General features: G+C 32.9%; 4 protein-coding genes across 5 annotated transcripts; 2 read left to right on the top strand and 2 right to left on the bottom strand.

The window, feature by feature from the left end:
- Positions 1-2,899: 2,899 nt before the first annotated feature.
- On the top strand, positions 2,900-6,209 carry LOC107364865 (all trans-polyprenyl-diphosphate synthase PDSS2). The gene is made up of 3 exons (XM_015932308.3): positions 2,900-4,442; positions 5,733-5,882; positions 5,954-6,209. The coding sequence occupies exons 1-3, from the start codon at positions 3,513-3,515 to the stop codon at positions 6,119-6,121; spliced, it is 1,248 nt and encodes a 415-aa protein (XP_015787794.1). The 5' UTR covers positions 2,900-3,512; the 3' UTR covers positions 6,122-6,209.
- A 955-nt stretch (positions 6,210-7,164) lies between these two features.
- Positions 7,165-13,170, bottom strand: Xbp1 (X box binding protein 1). 2 transcript variants are annotated; one of them, XM_015932312.3, is made up of 2 exons: positions 12,977-13,170; positions 7,165-8,566 (listed from the first exon to the last, which is right to left on the bottom strand). In XM_015932312.3, the coding sequence occupies exon 2, from the start codon at positions 8,487-8,489 to the stop codon at positions 7,695-7,697; it is 795 nt and encodes a 264-aa protein (XP_015787798.1). In that variant the 5' UTR covers positions 8,490-8,566; positions 12,977-13,170; the 3' UTR covers positions 7,165-7,694. The 2 variants fall into 2 exon arrangements, with proteins under 2 accessions (XP_015787798.1, XP_015787797.1); XM_015932311.3 differs by lacking the exon at positions 12,977-13,170 and having other exon boundaries at positions 7,165-9,364.
- On the top strand, positions 9,728-11,792 carry LOC107364866 (uncharacterized). The gene is made up of 3 exons (XM_015932309.3): positions 9,728-10,673; positions 11,123-11,274; positions 11,341-11,792. The coding sequence occupies exons 1-3, from the start codon at positions 9,825-9,827 to the stop codon at positions 11,510-11,512; spliced, it is 1,173 nt and encodes a 390-aa protein (XP_015787795.1). The 5' UTR covers positions 9,728-9,824; the 3' UTR covers positions 11,513-11,792.
- A 358-nt stretch (positions 13,171-13,528) lies between the features above and the next one.
- On the bottom strand, positions 13,529-16,752 carry FIG4 (polyphosphoinositide phosphatase FIG4). Its single transcript, XM_015932303.3, has 3 exons — positions 16,481-16,752; positions 16,142-16,401; positions 13,529-16,061 (listed from the first exon to the last, which is right to left on the bottom strand). The coding sequence occupies exons 1-3, from the start codon at positions 16,526-16,528 to the stop codon at positions 13,694-13,696; spliced, it is 2,676 nt and encodes an 891-aa protein (XP_015787789.1). The 5' UTR covers positions 16,529-16,752; the 3' UTR covers positions 13,529-13,693.
- Positions 16,753-16,757: the final 5 nt, after the last annotated feature.

Raw genomic sequence — 16,757 nt, 5'->3', positions numbered from 1 at the left:
TCGTTCATCTTTTACTAAAATTTTTACCGGTCGTGGTGTAGATATAGAACTTCAATCTGCTAGAATTTATTGTATATACGCCGAGCGATATTGTGATTCTTCAGTTTTCGATCGGAATTCACCAGTTTACTCATTTAATGGAACAACTGGAGTACGCCAGTGTGATTCAAAAGACCGGCTTCTCAAATTAGGACCAACCCCGCGTACCAGTTGTGCTAATGGAGAGGAAATTTACGTTTATAAACTGCGAGAACTTTGTTTTGAAGTGGCTGGATCATATGAAGACAAAGAATTGAGGTCAAAAGAATTCGATAGATGTGACTTTACGTCAAGAGGAAACAACTTAAAGCAGTTCATATCTAGAGGAGATGCATTTTGTGAATATGTCTTGCTTTATTGCAACAAATATAAACCTAACATTGAAGTAAAAAGTTAGCCTAAGTTGTTCTTCTGGAAACAGTTCACTAAAATAAATCTCTGTAACCAATATTTATGAAGTCTGATATGGTATAATGAAAATGATTAAAATAATTTCAAATTAACTTACAAGGGAAGTGACCTTGCTTGTACGATCATTTTCGATTTTTTTCCACTTTATTTTGTAGAGGACAAAAAATAATTAGACACGTATTTTTGCTTTTTTTACGCCGGTGCGCGGTTTTTGATATTTAGGTACTTTTAAGTGAGGATATTGCATTGAAATCTATTGGAGTCACTGAAAAGTGTTTCACAATTTTTATTAAGATTTTTTCATTTTTCTGTTTTTCATTGTTTTACTTGCTTCTCAGTGACTGCAATTCATTACTATTTTCAATTAAAAGTACCTAAATATCAAAAACCGCGCACCGGCGTAAAAAAAGCAAAAATACGTGTCTAATTATTTTTTGTCCTCTACAAAATAAAGTGGAAAAAAATCGAAAATAATCGTACAAGCAAGGTCACATCCCTTGTTAGTCATTAGTATTGATCTCACAACAAGAACTTATTGCTGTAGAGTAAGTACTTAACATTTTAAAATGAAGAGGGCGCTGGGTTTATTTTGTACATTATGTCCCCCTATTTGGGGGGAAAATAGTCTCCTCCCATTCCGGTCCATAGTCAACCTTTACTACTGAATTATATTTTCATCAGGATCAGGAAACGGTCCAGAGAAATAAATCTGATTGTTACAGCTGACATTGTTAATTTAATTCACTTTGCTTCTCATAACCGGATTCAAAATATTGTTAAAACCTGATTATGAATCGTTATTAATGATCAATGATACATACAAATAAAGGCATCACAAGACACGAATCTGACCCATCTCAATTATAATCATTAACTCATCATCAACTTGACATTATCAAATTCATCAATAATCATGTATCATGTATGATGTATTCAAATTAATGTTAAATTCATCTTGTGATTTTTTCAATTTGATAATTATCCTTAAACTTGTCGTCTTTCTGTTCATTTGATTGGTCAGGAAACTGTTCCAATCTATTTATACAATCAATTGTAGCCAGTTATTAAAATTGAAATTACATGTAGACAGAAAATGATTGAGTTAATTCAGTAGCGATCAAGAGAGAAAGTAAAAGGCAAATTTTGCTAGTTTGTATGAAAATCGGGAAAAAGGTCAATTGCAATGAACTTTCGAGTTCAATCGAGTGGATTTGGTGTCAGTTTTTGACAACATAAATCAGCCAAATCCACTCGATTTTGCTTATAAAAGAGTTCGAAAGTTTAATGGTTGAAAATTTTACATGAAATATAAACATTCCAATTGTACCTGAAAACCAGGAAGAAATGAAATTGAATGACTGGATTTGTTCAGTCACAACAAATATCCATTTAATTAATTCAATAATTTATGCATTCAGCATTCATTTGATTGGTAATTAAAGTGAATAGCTAAAAGGATATCAAATATTCAATCAAATATAATCGTTTTAATTCAAATCAAATAGATTCAAGTCAAAGATATTGAGCCAATTATGTAAAAATTTTGTATTAATTGGCAAAATGGTCGAAGGTCTTGGTCGAAGTCTTTATTAGACATGAAGTAGGAAGATTATGGCTCTAAATTCAGGTCAATCTGCACAATTAACCGAATAGTTTGAGTGACCTTTAAAGGTGTTAAACATGAGTTATGAGTGAAATATTTAAAATGAAAATTAAAAAACAAATTAGAAAGTAAAATGGATTTACAGCTTCTAAAGTAGTTTAAGTAGACTTATATCCAAGATAAGCGAGTCTGGGTTAGAAGAAGTTCAATGAATTGCAATGAGGATGATTAACTTTGTAAATGTTCAAGATTTGATGATGAAGGAGAAACGGATTAAAAGAGAGTTAATGATGTTAATAACGAAGAGAGACCATTGATTCTAAGCAATCCATCATTAGCCCAATTTGGATCAGCAATCTATATTGGAAAACAGAGAAAGCATAAAGAATGCGAATTGAAAATAAAGGGTAAAAAGAATGAAAAAATTCTTTGAATTTTGGCATTTCCTAACTGGTCCAGTAAATCATGTATAACAGTGATCCAATAACTAGTGACTTGTATTTGAGTGATGATAGATATGTATTCCGGGTTAGATAACATTGAAGATACCTTAAAGATAAAATCACTTATGAACACGAGTTTGATAAATATTGGGTAAAGTTGAGTGAAGCTTGTTTTTTTCCCTTGCGCTGGCTCTGCCAGTATTCAAAGTTAACTGTTAATATCAAGATTGGCTTGAAATAGTATCGCCTCCAGGAGATGCTGAAATTTTTATTGAGGACAAGGAATGAGATGAAGATGATACTGATAGGATATAATAAACAAGAATGATGATGATGGTGAAACAAATGAAACAACTGTAGGATGAAGAAATGATGAAAACAAGCTCAAAGCCACTTTAAAAGCACATTTTGACCTCAACACAATTTTCGCTGGTACCTTAAATGAAAGATAAGTCAATATAAAACAGTAAAATCGTAATGTTTAATTGAGGTGACAATGTAAAGTTAGATAATTGTTGTAAAAACAAATCATTCCATAGATGGGTAAAAACAACCGTTGACCCAATGACGACACAACGGTTAACCCAAAGAGGAGCCCCTAACGGCTGGTTTCAACAATAAACTTCTTTATTTACATCATGCATTTTATTGAAAAACATGATATTTCTCCACCTTTTTTTCATCTTGTTTTTTCTCTTTTAGCTTCGATCTTAATCCTGAAAGGTGAAAGATGAGGAAGGTAGGGAGTGGAGAAGATTTAGAGAGAGTAAAAAGATGAGAGAGTTGAAGGAGAAGGAAGATGAAAGAGCTCTTCAACTTGTGACACTAACATCTAACATGAAAACCTGTCCACCAGTTCAACAATTTTTGGTCATAGTTTCTCATTTATCCTCATCGTTCATCGTTCAGCGCCATTATTTCCGTCAATTTTGTGCGATGAATTGTTTTATGTGACTTTTATTTTTTTTTTGTTATTTGATTGTTTACCTTCTCGCCTCTCAACACAGTTCACTTCAATGACGAGCTTAACTGCCCGGTCAATAAAATTGGCTAAAAATGTCATCAAGCCTAAGCTGTCATCGAAACATCGGGATAATCTTGCAACCAATATTACGAGAATCTTTTCAACATCGACCTCCTCAATATCAAGGACTAGTGATAGTGATCTGAATTATCGGACAATCCCATTAACCCCATTGGATCTTGAGTCTGCTGGTAAACTGGTTAATACTTCAATAAGCCATTTTGATATTCGCAATTTACTTCGTGAAGAAACAATTTTATCCTCATTTGCTTTGGAAAAGGTTTCATCTCTTCAATCAGGACTTTCCTCCACTCACCATCCAATCATTTCGGTGGCTCAAGAAATATTTCAAGACTCTGATACAAAATTGATCGACTCTTTGGGTGGATTTACGCTTCTTCTTCTCGCTAAGTCACTTGAATCTGTACCTTCATTTACTTTTAACCAAGAAGTCTGGGAAAAACAAAAGATTTTCGCTGAATGCTATGAAATGATTGATAAAGCGATGTACATTCATCATAAATCCATAATTAATTTACCCCTGGAATCGGATGATACCAGAACTTTAAACATACTCAACAATGGTAATAAACTTGCTGTCCTCGGAGGAGATTATCTTTTCTCATTTGGCATCATTCGGCTCGCTAGTTTAGTTAGACGTGCAAATGTTTTTGACTTCATTGGTGCTTCAATTGATGAATTTTGTGTTAACCATTTTGATAATTATCAAAGAGACATTAATAATTGGATTCTACCCAAATCAGGAATGACAATGGAAACATGGGAAAAGTATGGCGGCTATTGTTCAGCCAAGTTAGCTGCTTACTCTGCTCAATTCATTACCGTAATGACAAATCTATCCTCAATCAGATTTGAACAGGCAGCATTCAATTTTGGATATAATCTAAAGCTCAAATGGAATGTAAGTAAATTACAATCAACAGAAGAATCAGTTTCATTTGAAATTAAAGCTTTTATTTGAATAAAAAAATCATCAAATTACTTCTGTTTACTGTTTGTAAACACCACTTTCAAATGATCTACTTTAGCGGGTGAAGCTTCAAAACTCAATAATAACTTTAATTTACATCTATGTAGCTTTCCATGTTCATTAATTTTTGTATTTTAATATTGTTCAGCGAACAATTTATACAAATGAATGAATCAATTTAAATTGATTTCCAAAGGTATGAACATCTAATTAGATTTTTCATTTTTAACTCCTTAGATTAGATTTGCCTTTGAAGTTTCAATTCAACATTCAATCCAAAGAGTAAAGGAGAAGAGGTTTCTCTCAACACAATTTTGTGAAGCTTACAAAGTGGCTCTGGCGAGGGCGCTTTAAAGGTATTTTTAATAGATTAGATAAAAAAATAAGATTGAAATTAAATTGAAAGAGATTGAAAAAGTGACTGATTTGAGCGCCTCTCGTTGAGGACCGCTAACTAAACTTCTCATTGAATCCTATTGAGAGCTATCTCTTCTTCTTTACTCTTTGATTCAATCTATTTCCATTTATTTCTCAAATAATTCATTGTTTAGTGTTGATTGTTGTTTGCATTGTAATCATTCGATCTTAAGCTGTTTACTTTGCAGTCTTTTTCCTGTGGTTCAAGTCCACTTCAGTCAAGTCTTGATACTGAATGTCAAAAACATTGAAATTTGATTTTATTGAGACTAGATTATTTGATTTTGGTCCACAAAAAACAGGAATCTTGGAAAGCAAACTCGAAGCTGAATATGATTGAGTTTAATCTCTATTTTTGTTTCAAAATAATGATTGAGAAAATTATTGAAAATAATGAATTTTATGAAGAAGATGATGAATATACAATTGGTTCCTTCAAGTGAATGCCCTTAATCATCGTTATTTATTGTTGATCATATAAATAGAATCAAGAAGGACTAGTTTGTTTCATTCAATATCAATTATTAACTTTGTATGTACTTTAGTAGTGGCTGAAATGATGTCCACCAATTATCAAGTAAATGGTATAAATCATGTAATACTATTTGATTAGCATACTTTCATACCATATTTTAACCATCAAACAATTTAAAAATGTTTATTGTCTTTTGAACAATCTGACAGTTTCTCGTTTAACATGTAATTGAATGAAATGAAAGCTTTTTGAAAACCAATGGTTTCCAAGGGAAATTGATATTTATTGATTTTGCAAATATAATTTACTAATTTGGTTATCTTTCACAGATGGAAAAAGACATTCAAATGTTCCTGGAGAAAGATGCTAAAGGATTGAGTCCAATCTCGGCTCCAATAATCAAATACATTGAACGAGATCCTGGTTTTATCAATTTTATTGCCGCACTAGACTGGGAAAAGGACGAAACTAGCAATAAAGTAATTATATTTGTTTATTGTATTTAAATGACTCAATTCTAATTGTTCGTTTTCTGTTTAAATTGTTTCAGATCAAGAAAATTATTTTACAAACTGATGTTATTGATGAATGCCAAAGTCTATCCAAACAATACTCGGACAAATGTATGAAGATCCTTCAATTGTTTCCTGATTGTCCGAGTCAACGTGTCTTGGAGTCGATTGCCCAAGAAACAAATTTAATTAACAGCAAATTATAAGCAATGAGAAGGTATTTTATTAAATTATTGTTCATAAGAAGCTCACATGTTAAATTCACAAGACCGGGAATAAAATCTTTCTGTTAAATCTTTAGAATCACTATTTTCAATTCATACTCTTTTGTTAATTTACAAATTACTTGAATTGTTGTATTGTATTGGTTAAAACGCTTTCCATCCCTTTTTGTAGAGTGATCTTTCAATGGTAAATTAAGTGTGATTTATTATTTATTTTTCATATAAATATCAAATTCAAAATATCTCTCTGTAAATGTCTCTGGCGATATTTTGCGTTATTATTAGCCATAGTAAATATTAAATTGTTGAAAGAATGATTATTTCAATTTTAAAAAAATGGACTCGATTTTGATGGTCTCCTTCAAACGCACTGAGTCTCAACTCTCAACTCTTACCGCGAAAGTCATAGTTGAATATTTCTTCTTGATATTATTTATGTGCCTCAGTAATGTTCATTCCCTGGATGAATCTAAATCAGGATGACCAAAGCCTTCAAGTACAGTGAAAGCAAAAATCAGTGCAAATCGATAGCCATAATCCAGCTCCTGGACCTCTTAAGGTTTCTCATGTAAGATGAAGTCCAAGCAGCATGTCAACCAATTTTGGGTTCCAACCAACAATAGACTAAAAGGCTCTGGTCCTGGTCCAGGTTCATCTCATCATCCACCGAAGTTATAATCGACTGTAAGCAACCACAGAATTGAAGTAACAATCAAATTGGGTGATTTAAGTTTATCAATGTTTCTAAATTCACGGAATTGAACAACTGGATGATGAAGAGTTAATTGAATAGCTCAAAACATTAGATACTTTTCAGGTAAACAAAATTCCAGTCTTGTCATTACTTATTGACGCAGCAAGTAATTATCTGCAAAAAAACCTGAAAGTTAACCATAAAATCAACTGTTTGTCTTGATAATGTTCACATTGTAAATATTATCTGTTATAAAAGAGCAGAGTACCTTACTCTTTGAAGTACCTTGATATTTTATCGCGAAAGAATTTTTTCCGAAAAAAAGAGTCAATTTGATTTTCAATCTTGCATTCTTTAAGAATGATTTGTAGAATGATTTATAAGCACAGAACAAGAAAAATTCATGACATGCGATTATAAGTTAAATTATATAAGAGGGAATTAACAGTAAAGGAGACACCAAAAAAAATTGATTACAGGGTATAAAATAAAGGGTACGGAAATGTATAGGCAAATATATTTAAATCAATTCAGGAAACAAGTCATCAAATAGATTAAGATTTGATTCGTAAAAAGCGCTTTCACTGGATAATATACTGGAATCTATTGGATTGAAAAAGTTTAAAGGCTTGTTAACCAAATTATCATTTGGTTGAGGTAATGATGGATAGCAGAGAGAGCTTGTGTTGGATGTTGATGGTTTTGGGGAGTTTTCGGAGAAAGAAGTTGTATTCTTTACACAGTTATCTGTTAAAATGGATTCAGTTTCAACTGTAATAGGGGACGTTGTGGTGACTGTCATTTCATCTACTTGTGGCTGCACCAGAAAATCATTTCGATGGTACATGTGATCAAATGTGATCAAGTCCCTGATTGATTCCAAATCTCTCTCTTTTGGTTCCTCCGAAGCTGGAGATAATCGGTTAGATGCTTCATCAGAATGGGATCCACCATCTTCAATTCCAGAGTCTTCGGATAGTTGGTCGATATTTTGGTCCAATAGTTGCTCTGAACATCGGTGTAACCATTTGATGATTTCTTCGCATTCATCCCCATCAAAATTAATAAGGGAACTAATAGCTTGGTCCAAATCGCTGAGATCTCTTTGGTTCGCTCCTGGTTCTTCGGCAGAGAGCCACTAATGAATGCTGCAGATTCAATGGAGTTAACTTTTGATTTCTCAGTGACTAAACTTTCACTATTAGATTCGACCTTAACTTTGTTTGATTTTTGAGACATGTTGCGAACGGATGGTTGAGCTGTTCCTCGAATAGAATCATTGTTGATTCTACTTTCTAATGCATCCAACCTTTCTCTGAGTTGCTTGTTTTCAGCTTGCAATTGTTCATTATGCTTTAGAAGTTCACTTAGTTTATTGAGATCCAACTTCTTTTTCAATTCAACGTTTTCTTTTAAGAGTAGACAATTAGCTTTACTCATTTGATTAACTTTACATTCCAATTCAGATAACTTCTCTTTTTTACGATCCCTTGCTGTTTGAGCAGAAATACGATTTTTTAACTTTCTCCTCATCAACTTTTCCTCTTCAGATAGATGATCGAGTTTTTCCCTTTTCCTTTTGACACCAGAAGACCCACTGTTGGAGGTACCATTACCAGTAATGGTACCGGCAAAACTTGTAATACCATCACCCATTAGACTAATATGTTGATTGCTTTCATTAACACCGAATCCCAAGCTATGTTGAAATGAGTTTTCCTCATTTGATGTATCTGAGGAAGGAGACATAGGTGAAGATGATAGTGAACAATTTAAATTAGAATCGATGTTGAAATTTTTTACAGATAACATGTTTAAAATAATAAATTTGAATAAATTTATGAAGTAAATAAATTAACAATCAGAATTAAGGATAGATAAAGGGATAGACATAGGGTTCACAGTGGAGACATTTTGATGCGTTGTAGGGTGTTGGTCAACAACATAAGAAACAGTGGATAAACAAAGTATAAAACAGAATAGCATCTAAACAGTCGTGATTACTTCGTCAAACTGATATAATGGGTCAAATCTTGCATCAAGATAAATTTTGAAAACAAGAAATTAAGTTAATCAATTGCATCATTTTAATCATCAACGTCAACACACTTTCCCTTTAAACCAAAGCAAGCAAATGCAGACATATTGCTGTGTTGTCAACTTGTGATTGGTTGAAATGCTGGGGATAGTAACTAGGAGGGAAGTCAGCTGAAGCTGGTTATTCATTCAAGGCTTGGGTTTCATTGAAACTTTCAATGAAAGTTGCTTAAAAAACGGTAAACTTATACACAAAAGTCTTATCTCTCCATGTTTACACTGAACAATAATGATAATTATGCAAAAAATAAAGAATAAAAGACTTAAAATGAGGCAACAATATCAAAATATTTCCAGATTGATAAATAGCATCAAGAAAGCTTTGTTTGCTCTTCAAATAACAAGTGTTGCGTGAAATAGCTCACAATTATCTTTTTATCTTTTCACAATTATCTATTTCAATGATAATTAAAAAATGATAACGATGCCAATGGACTTCTTCACCTCTACCGTCTATATCTTGACCATTTCCATCTTTATCAATTTTTCAATAATCGTTGAGATAAGTTAATTGAAAATTATGTGACATAATCACGTCACACAACACTTTCAAAATGATAATCCGTCGTCCAATTAATCCACTATATCCACTAATTTTTTTACCACATTGTCCAGCTTATTGGTCCAAAATGTAAATCCCTTAAACTTTCCCCCTACCTTCCCCCGGTCAGGGTCAACATGAAAACTCCGGATGTTCAAAGGATTCCAGTTTTCCGGAAAAGATTAAGATTAACTCTTAGGTAAAATATCTGGATCATAAGAACCCTTCAACTTGGATCAGAAGATTAGTTTTACTTTGAGTTTAAGTTTGTGTAGATCTTTTCAACTTTCACACTTTTATTATTTCCATCATTTTAATCACTTTCATCATCATCTTCAACTCGTTCTGTGACAATGGAATCAACACCTTCAACACCTTTTGACCGTAGACCACCTTTCATGCCTATGTCATTCCAGCCAATGTCTATGCAGCCAATTTCAATCCAGCCAATTTCAATCCAGCCAATGTCACCAACACCCCCATCAGTCTTTAACCACAGACAACCTGTTCATTCCATGCCAATGGTACCAAGGCTTAATCAATTTCCACCGAACACATCAATGCCTAGAATGCCAGAATATAATATGGGACCATTTGGACTTAATCGAAGTATGGAGGAGATAAACAAGCAATTGGATTGGTTTGTCGATTATATGTATTCAACTGCAAGGTTGAGACCAAACGTTCCTTCAGCTACAGCAACATTAGGCCAACCAACTCCTTTCAGTCCAGCTAGTCAATCTGGATCTAGTAATTTGGCTCCTGGTTTACCAGGGTTACCAGGGTCATCGATGCCTTTTTCGTCCGAAAACAGTGCCGAGGAAAATAAAGTAGAACTTCTTATTAAAGGTTGGATTGCTAAGAAATTGCAAGAAACTGATTTAGCCCCACTTCCACTAAAGAAAGGTAACCATGAAGGTTTAAACTTGACTCAACTCGAAGAATCAACCGTTAGATGTTTGTACAATGTATTCAATTGGTTGAACCAGCCGCCATCCCTTGCTGGACTCAATTCTGCCGAATTCTCTCCTCTCAAATTTAACCAATTTTGCTGTGAAAAATTAATGGCTGCATGTATGTATCTACCTGGACACTCTAAATTATCTTTCACAGATCGATACATGTTGGCAAATTATGGCTGGGCAAATGCACTATCGGTTAAAAATCATCTTTTAAAGCTAGCGCGAGTTAACACTTGGCAAGTAATTGAAAATTTATTTACCTTCAGCTAACTTTTTTGTTTCAGACTCAATTTTTTGAAATGCTCAATATATTCATCTGTTCATTCAAGTAGGAACTACTTTTTTTACAAATGAGTTACTTCAGAGCTAAGTAAATAATAAATCAAGTTTAATGACTCTAATCAATATTAAATCAGTTATCAGCCTTTCTACATCCCTTAAAGTAAACCTAACCTTTATCTTGACTATTAGCTTGCTTTATTGCGTTTGGCATAACAAACATTCACTAATCATAACCCAAGCAACAATGTAACTATTAGCTCTGATCACAGAATATACTTTGAATTTGATATTAGTCATGAATTTAATTCAATTTTTGTCCATTAAAAACAATCGTTATTAATTAATCTATTCACCATCATTACTTGAAAAATGCTAACGATTGTTTTTATCTTTTTACTGCAATTTAGAATGGAAATCAAAAGCATGATTCTTCAAACCCTGCATCTGATCACTCGACCTTTTATGACCTTTGCGCTAACCCTACTGTATTTTGTATTTTGGTCGCAATCATGATTTACAATCCAGATCTTGTGAATTTGCAAGCAATTGAATTTATTCGGTAAAAATTGAAACTATTTCATTCCATTTTAAGCTTATACTAATTGTCTTCATTCTCATTATCTAGATTTGAACAATATTCATATATTTATTTATTGAAAAGATTCCTGGAAGACACATTAGGCAATGCTGAACGAGCCAAGCTGGAACATTACAAGTTGATCTACACTATCGAGAAGATCATGATTATACGACAGCAGACGATGTACATTGAACAATTTAGACGAATTCAAGATTAGATTTTCTGGCTTCGAATGGACCCAAATTGCTGAAAAAATGCTGAAACTGTATTTTGAAAACCCGATATTTCGACGTCATGTCAAGTGACAGAGTTTTACTTAAATCATCTCCCAATCAAATCATATTTTTACATTCTACTTGAAATCCATTGTGTGTCATGAATGCAAATCACTCAATGCTCAATCATAATCGCTTAATCTTAATCTGATTTTGACAATTCTGGATTGAACGCTTTATTAAACGGATCTCATAATCTAATAAATAATCATTATCTAGAAAGGATGTCAACTTATTCCATTGTAAATTCAGTTAGATTGCTTTCATCTATTTCAACTCAAACAGTAATGAGTGTGAATCTAATTAAAAGGAAGACTCTTTTTTGCTAATCAAGTTAGTCTTATGTAAAAATAATCAACTGAAAGTGATAAAAGGCTGATATTTATGAAGGTTACTCTGGCAAGCAGATTGGCGTCAAGCCTTAGAGTTAATCAAGTTGATGAAAATAGGCCATTGTTTCGTATTGTTTCTGACTATCAGATGTTATTTTTATGCTGTATCCGGATTTAGTCACATTGTATATGTGATTGTCTTGACATACCAAGCTAATTAATTCGTCAAGATGATTAAAATTGTTATTTTGTAATATTACGTCCATTCGGTGCGTACCTTTAAAGTTGACAATCACGCTTAAAGGACTGGGAAACTGAATTGCTTTTACTTGAAATACTGTGTAATCAATGGTAAAAGATGAACAGTCATGAGAGGTTCATGTAGAAGAGAGTCAATATGATTGAAAACAATGATATCTAATGTTAATTGTGAGCCGCAATGTTTTCAACAAAAAAATCACTGACTGATTTAATGAGAATTGTGGTTTAACAATGAAAACACTTGTGCAGAGCATTAGCAGCTAGCAAGAAAACACTAGAATCTCTCATACTTGTAATTTAGCTGAGAAATAAGAGTAACTGGATTATGTAGATAATTTATCGATATAACAATTAGATATATAAATAAAATTAACCACTAATCACTAAAAAGTTATTAGATAAGTAGGATTTATCAAATCTCAGTAAAAAAAGTGAATCTGGATAAGCTATTGAACACATGTTTGGAGTCAAATTTGGATAACTCAACTTGATCCGTAAAACTAACAACTTGCACTTGTATTTATGATGTAAGATGTTGCTTGTTACCAACCTTTAATAAAACTGCCAACTCTAGAAATAAACATGAATGTCAATGACTACTTGACTATTAAATATTAAGTAGCAGATCACATAATTGTTGATGTAAGCATCTCGAAATAACTGAACCTTAAAAAATATGATAGACTTAAATCTGAGACTTGGCAAATGAAGCAGTCAAGAACGGTCATGAAGGTAACAAGAAACAGAAAGTCACAAGTAAACAAAGCTACAAAGCCGGGTTTCTGGTGGTAGGAATAATAATTAATGACTTACCAAGTAAATTGACTTAATATTAATCACAAAGGTTGACCATGGTTGAATATATTATAGTTGAATTGGCTTAAATGAATACGTTTTAAAAATAATCCCTCATAGAGAATGATTAAACAATAATAACATCAAAAGCTCAAGTCACACAAAAAAAGTGAAGGCGAGAAAATGACGGAAACATGAGAATTGAGATAACTTGTAGAGAATGAAGAGAGAAAATCATTTGCAGTTTGAGAGTTTCAATTAGAGAGCAATTATAATTTCTGTTGATGCAAGCAAGTTTAATACATCTAATCGAGCGATCATTTATTCTGGCTTTTTGTGATCTAAACATGCATACATACAAAATTATTATCATAAATTATGAAGATTCTAAAGATTAGAAAATTACGCTTCTTTGACCAAAGGTTTTACCCAATGTTTGACCATTTATTGACTGATAGTTTGATAAGTGATAGTGAGATGTTCAACCAGAACATGTATTGATTTGCCAATGAAGCAAATATTTCTGCAACATTATGATTCGAAGGTTTGTAATGAATTTTAAACACACTGTTTCCATGCAAATCATTTAATTTTCCAGATGGCAAGATGCTATAAATAATAAATGGTGATTGCTATAGAAATTAGTAAAGATACTAAATTCTTAGAATACATAATTGATAATATTATAAAATTTGTAAAACATTTGTATAAAATATTGACATAATAATAATGTTATCAATAAAATTGATAAACACACGATTTATCTGTAACAGTAGAAACATATTCTTGGTAAAAATTCAGTGTTTGTGGGGTTGGAGTTGAATAACCAATAACATTTTGTTTAACGTATTCTTCATAAATAAATTTACTTTTTGGACTAGCTTGAGTAATTTTGGAATCAAATTTCATGCTTGAGATACTGAATCCATCGAATCTCAATGAAAAAACTGATTTACTATCAGTTTCCATTAAAGTTGATTTTTTAATTCCATATTCACCAGCAGCGATACCATCATTGACATATTTTGTATACAAATCAATGTCTTTTGGTTCTGGAGTTTTATACAAGGCACCATAATTCACTTGAAAACATTCACGATTAAAGTAATCAAAGGAATCTGACTTGGAGCTGATAGATGAGACGGATGGAGCTGAATACTTGTAACCATATAAGCTGATGTCTTCATCACTCGAATAATCGTCATCACCTTCATCATCAGTAGAATTGGAAGAAGTGGAAACATGTCCAGATACAGATGGATTAGGAGGCAAAACGTTCGAGGTAGGTAAAGATGATTTTCGTTTTCCAGGCCTTTGACGAACAAAAAATGGACTATGTTCTTTAATTACAGTACAGTTGGGCATAAAATGTCTCTCCGTGTGACTAATTTCGAAGAGAAAATAATTGGCTAAAATTGTTAACTCATGGGGACGATATTGTTCACAGAAACCATCAGTCATCATGTCAACATCTTTAATAGATGCATCGTAAAATATGTTGTTGGGAGATCCTTTGAAAATTTCTAGTGATGATCTAGGTAAGCATTGAGCGATTCTGTCATCCCACCACTGTGTAATTGGAGTTAATGATTGGTTGAACAGTGTTTTAACGAGTATCTCTCCATTGTGTAAGTAATAATCAGTGCTCAAATCCCAAATATAAGGTAAACCTGGTTCAGGTCTGAAGACTCCGAGAAACAAATTTATAGCATCTTGTTTATCAGCATCAGAAAATGTATTACTATAATATCGAGATAAGGTTTGCATGATGTCTCTAGAGTGAGATGAGAGTGGAGCTATTTTACGATATGTTTTAATACGATGAACCAATTGCGATCCGCCGTATTGAAGAGCCAATGTATCACCATGATCTTCATAAATCTCTTCCAACATTCTGATAGCATCAGTATCGAACTCTAAAGTAGGAGTGGAAAGAACACCAAGAACATATAATTGATAGGCCAAGGCACACTTTCCTAGCGCAAATTGAGCTGTATTGGTTCGATCTAAACAATCAACGCAGTTAACTCGAACAATTCCAGTTTGTACTACTTGTCCAGTTGAAATAGCAACACCGCCAAGTTTACTTAAATATGATGGATTAGGGAGATTATTTGATTGTTTGCTTTGAAAAATTCCTGTTAATTTGAGCATTCTATATCCAATGTTAGACAATTTTTCCATCACATTAACATCTTTGGACTTGTTTATTCGAGCCATATCCAGACCAATATAGATAATGGCATGTTTTTGCGGTACAAATTGATTTAGGTATTGAATAGCCTCTTTAATCTCCTTAGATAAAACACTTTCATGAGGCTTCTTTTCACGTTTCTTGACCAAATTTAAAACAATTACAGGAGATCCATATCGTTGGAGAAGATCATTGAAATGTCGACCTGCTGTTTGAAAATATGGATCAACAAAATCTGTCGTGATTTGTGGCTTTGGAACAACTTTGAAACTGTCTTGAGACCAATGAGATGGAATCGAACCTCTTATTTGAACAAAAGATGTGTACTTGACAACGTCAAGAGATGAAAGCGATGCATCGAATGCAATTTGCTCTGTTTCAACTTCATTGGCTACATCTCCGGCTAAATTTGCTCCACGCTTTAGAAAACGAGTCCCGGCAAACTTTTTCGAACGACGAGCAATCAAAGTCAAATAGATGGGTCTACCAAAAACACAGATATCCGTCTGACTCACAAAACCATGAATCACATATAGAAGCCAATCTGGATGCAGAATGACTCGACTCAACAAATATTCGTTCCAAACAAATTTCCAATTAGGCTGGGTTCTGATGGCTTCAATATTCAATGACGGACCTTTTTCCAGTTCTAATTTTCCTTGCCATATTGTTTGATCTGCTCTTTGCACAAAATGGTGATTATAATTAAGAGGCAACAAATTGTGTTGAAGTGTATGAGTCAAATCATAACTATAACTGAAGTAAAAATTACTAGAAAGGTCAACATTTTGAAACATTTTCAAATATTTTGATTCATCTGGATTGTTTCTTTCAATATCATTAGGAATGTAAAGCATACTCGTATCCAATATTTTATAGATGTTATGGTGACCAATTTGAGCAATTTTTCTAGAATAATAATCGTAAGAAACAGATTTTCCAATTAAAAGCCTGTGGCATATTGCACGGTAAAGTGTTGATGTATTTACCTTCTCTTTGTTATCAAAATCATATAATAACCTTCGAGAAACCGAACGAAGCCAAATATTCCATAAGCTGAGATCCGATTCGGTGTTTGAGGCGTTTTTTTCTTGTTCCCATTTGTGATGCGAGCCAATAACTCAGTAATTTCCTTCTTGTTATATTTAACGCCATCATCAACCAAGACAAGCTCTTTAGGTTCAGTGCGATCAATCTTAATCACTCTAAATGTGGTACCCGCATTATTAGAACCAACAATGAAGTATCTCTAGATAACAACAAGAAAATACAGAACATGAAAAATTGCAAATATACTTCGGAAATCATATCTATGAATGTCAACTTACCGCTTTGGTCTCATAAAGAACGATCTTTTGAACTCCACTGATAATCATGTTATTCAAGCTAAAGTTGCCTTAAGCAAACTTAAATGAATTTACTGATAAGTTTCATCTAGATTTAAAATTTTATCCATTAGAACGGTGAACCAGATTGCAATAGCAGATTTTATTTTTGTTGTCAATTACACTAAAATATAAAACTCAAAATTGGATGATTTGGTTGATCAACTGTCAAAGAAAAACACAGAAAAACATCAGCTAATCAACAACCAAAAACAGCTGT

Source organism: Tetranychus urticae, chromosome 3 (genome assembly GCF_039701765.1).
Source record: "Tetranychus urticae isolate SD_2017Ah chromosome 3, NJAU_TeUrti_SD_1.0, whole genome shotgun sequence".
Taxonomy (NCBI): Eukaryota; Metazoa; Arthropoda; class Arachnida; order Trombidiformes; family Tetranychidae; genus Tetranychus; species Tetranychus urticae.
The sequence above is the reverse complement of the archived record's forward strand: the minus strand, read 5'-3'. Positions and strand labels throughout refer to the sequence as shown.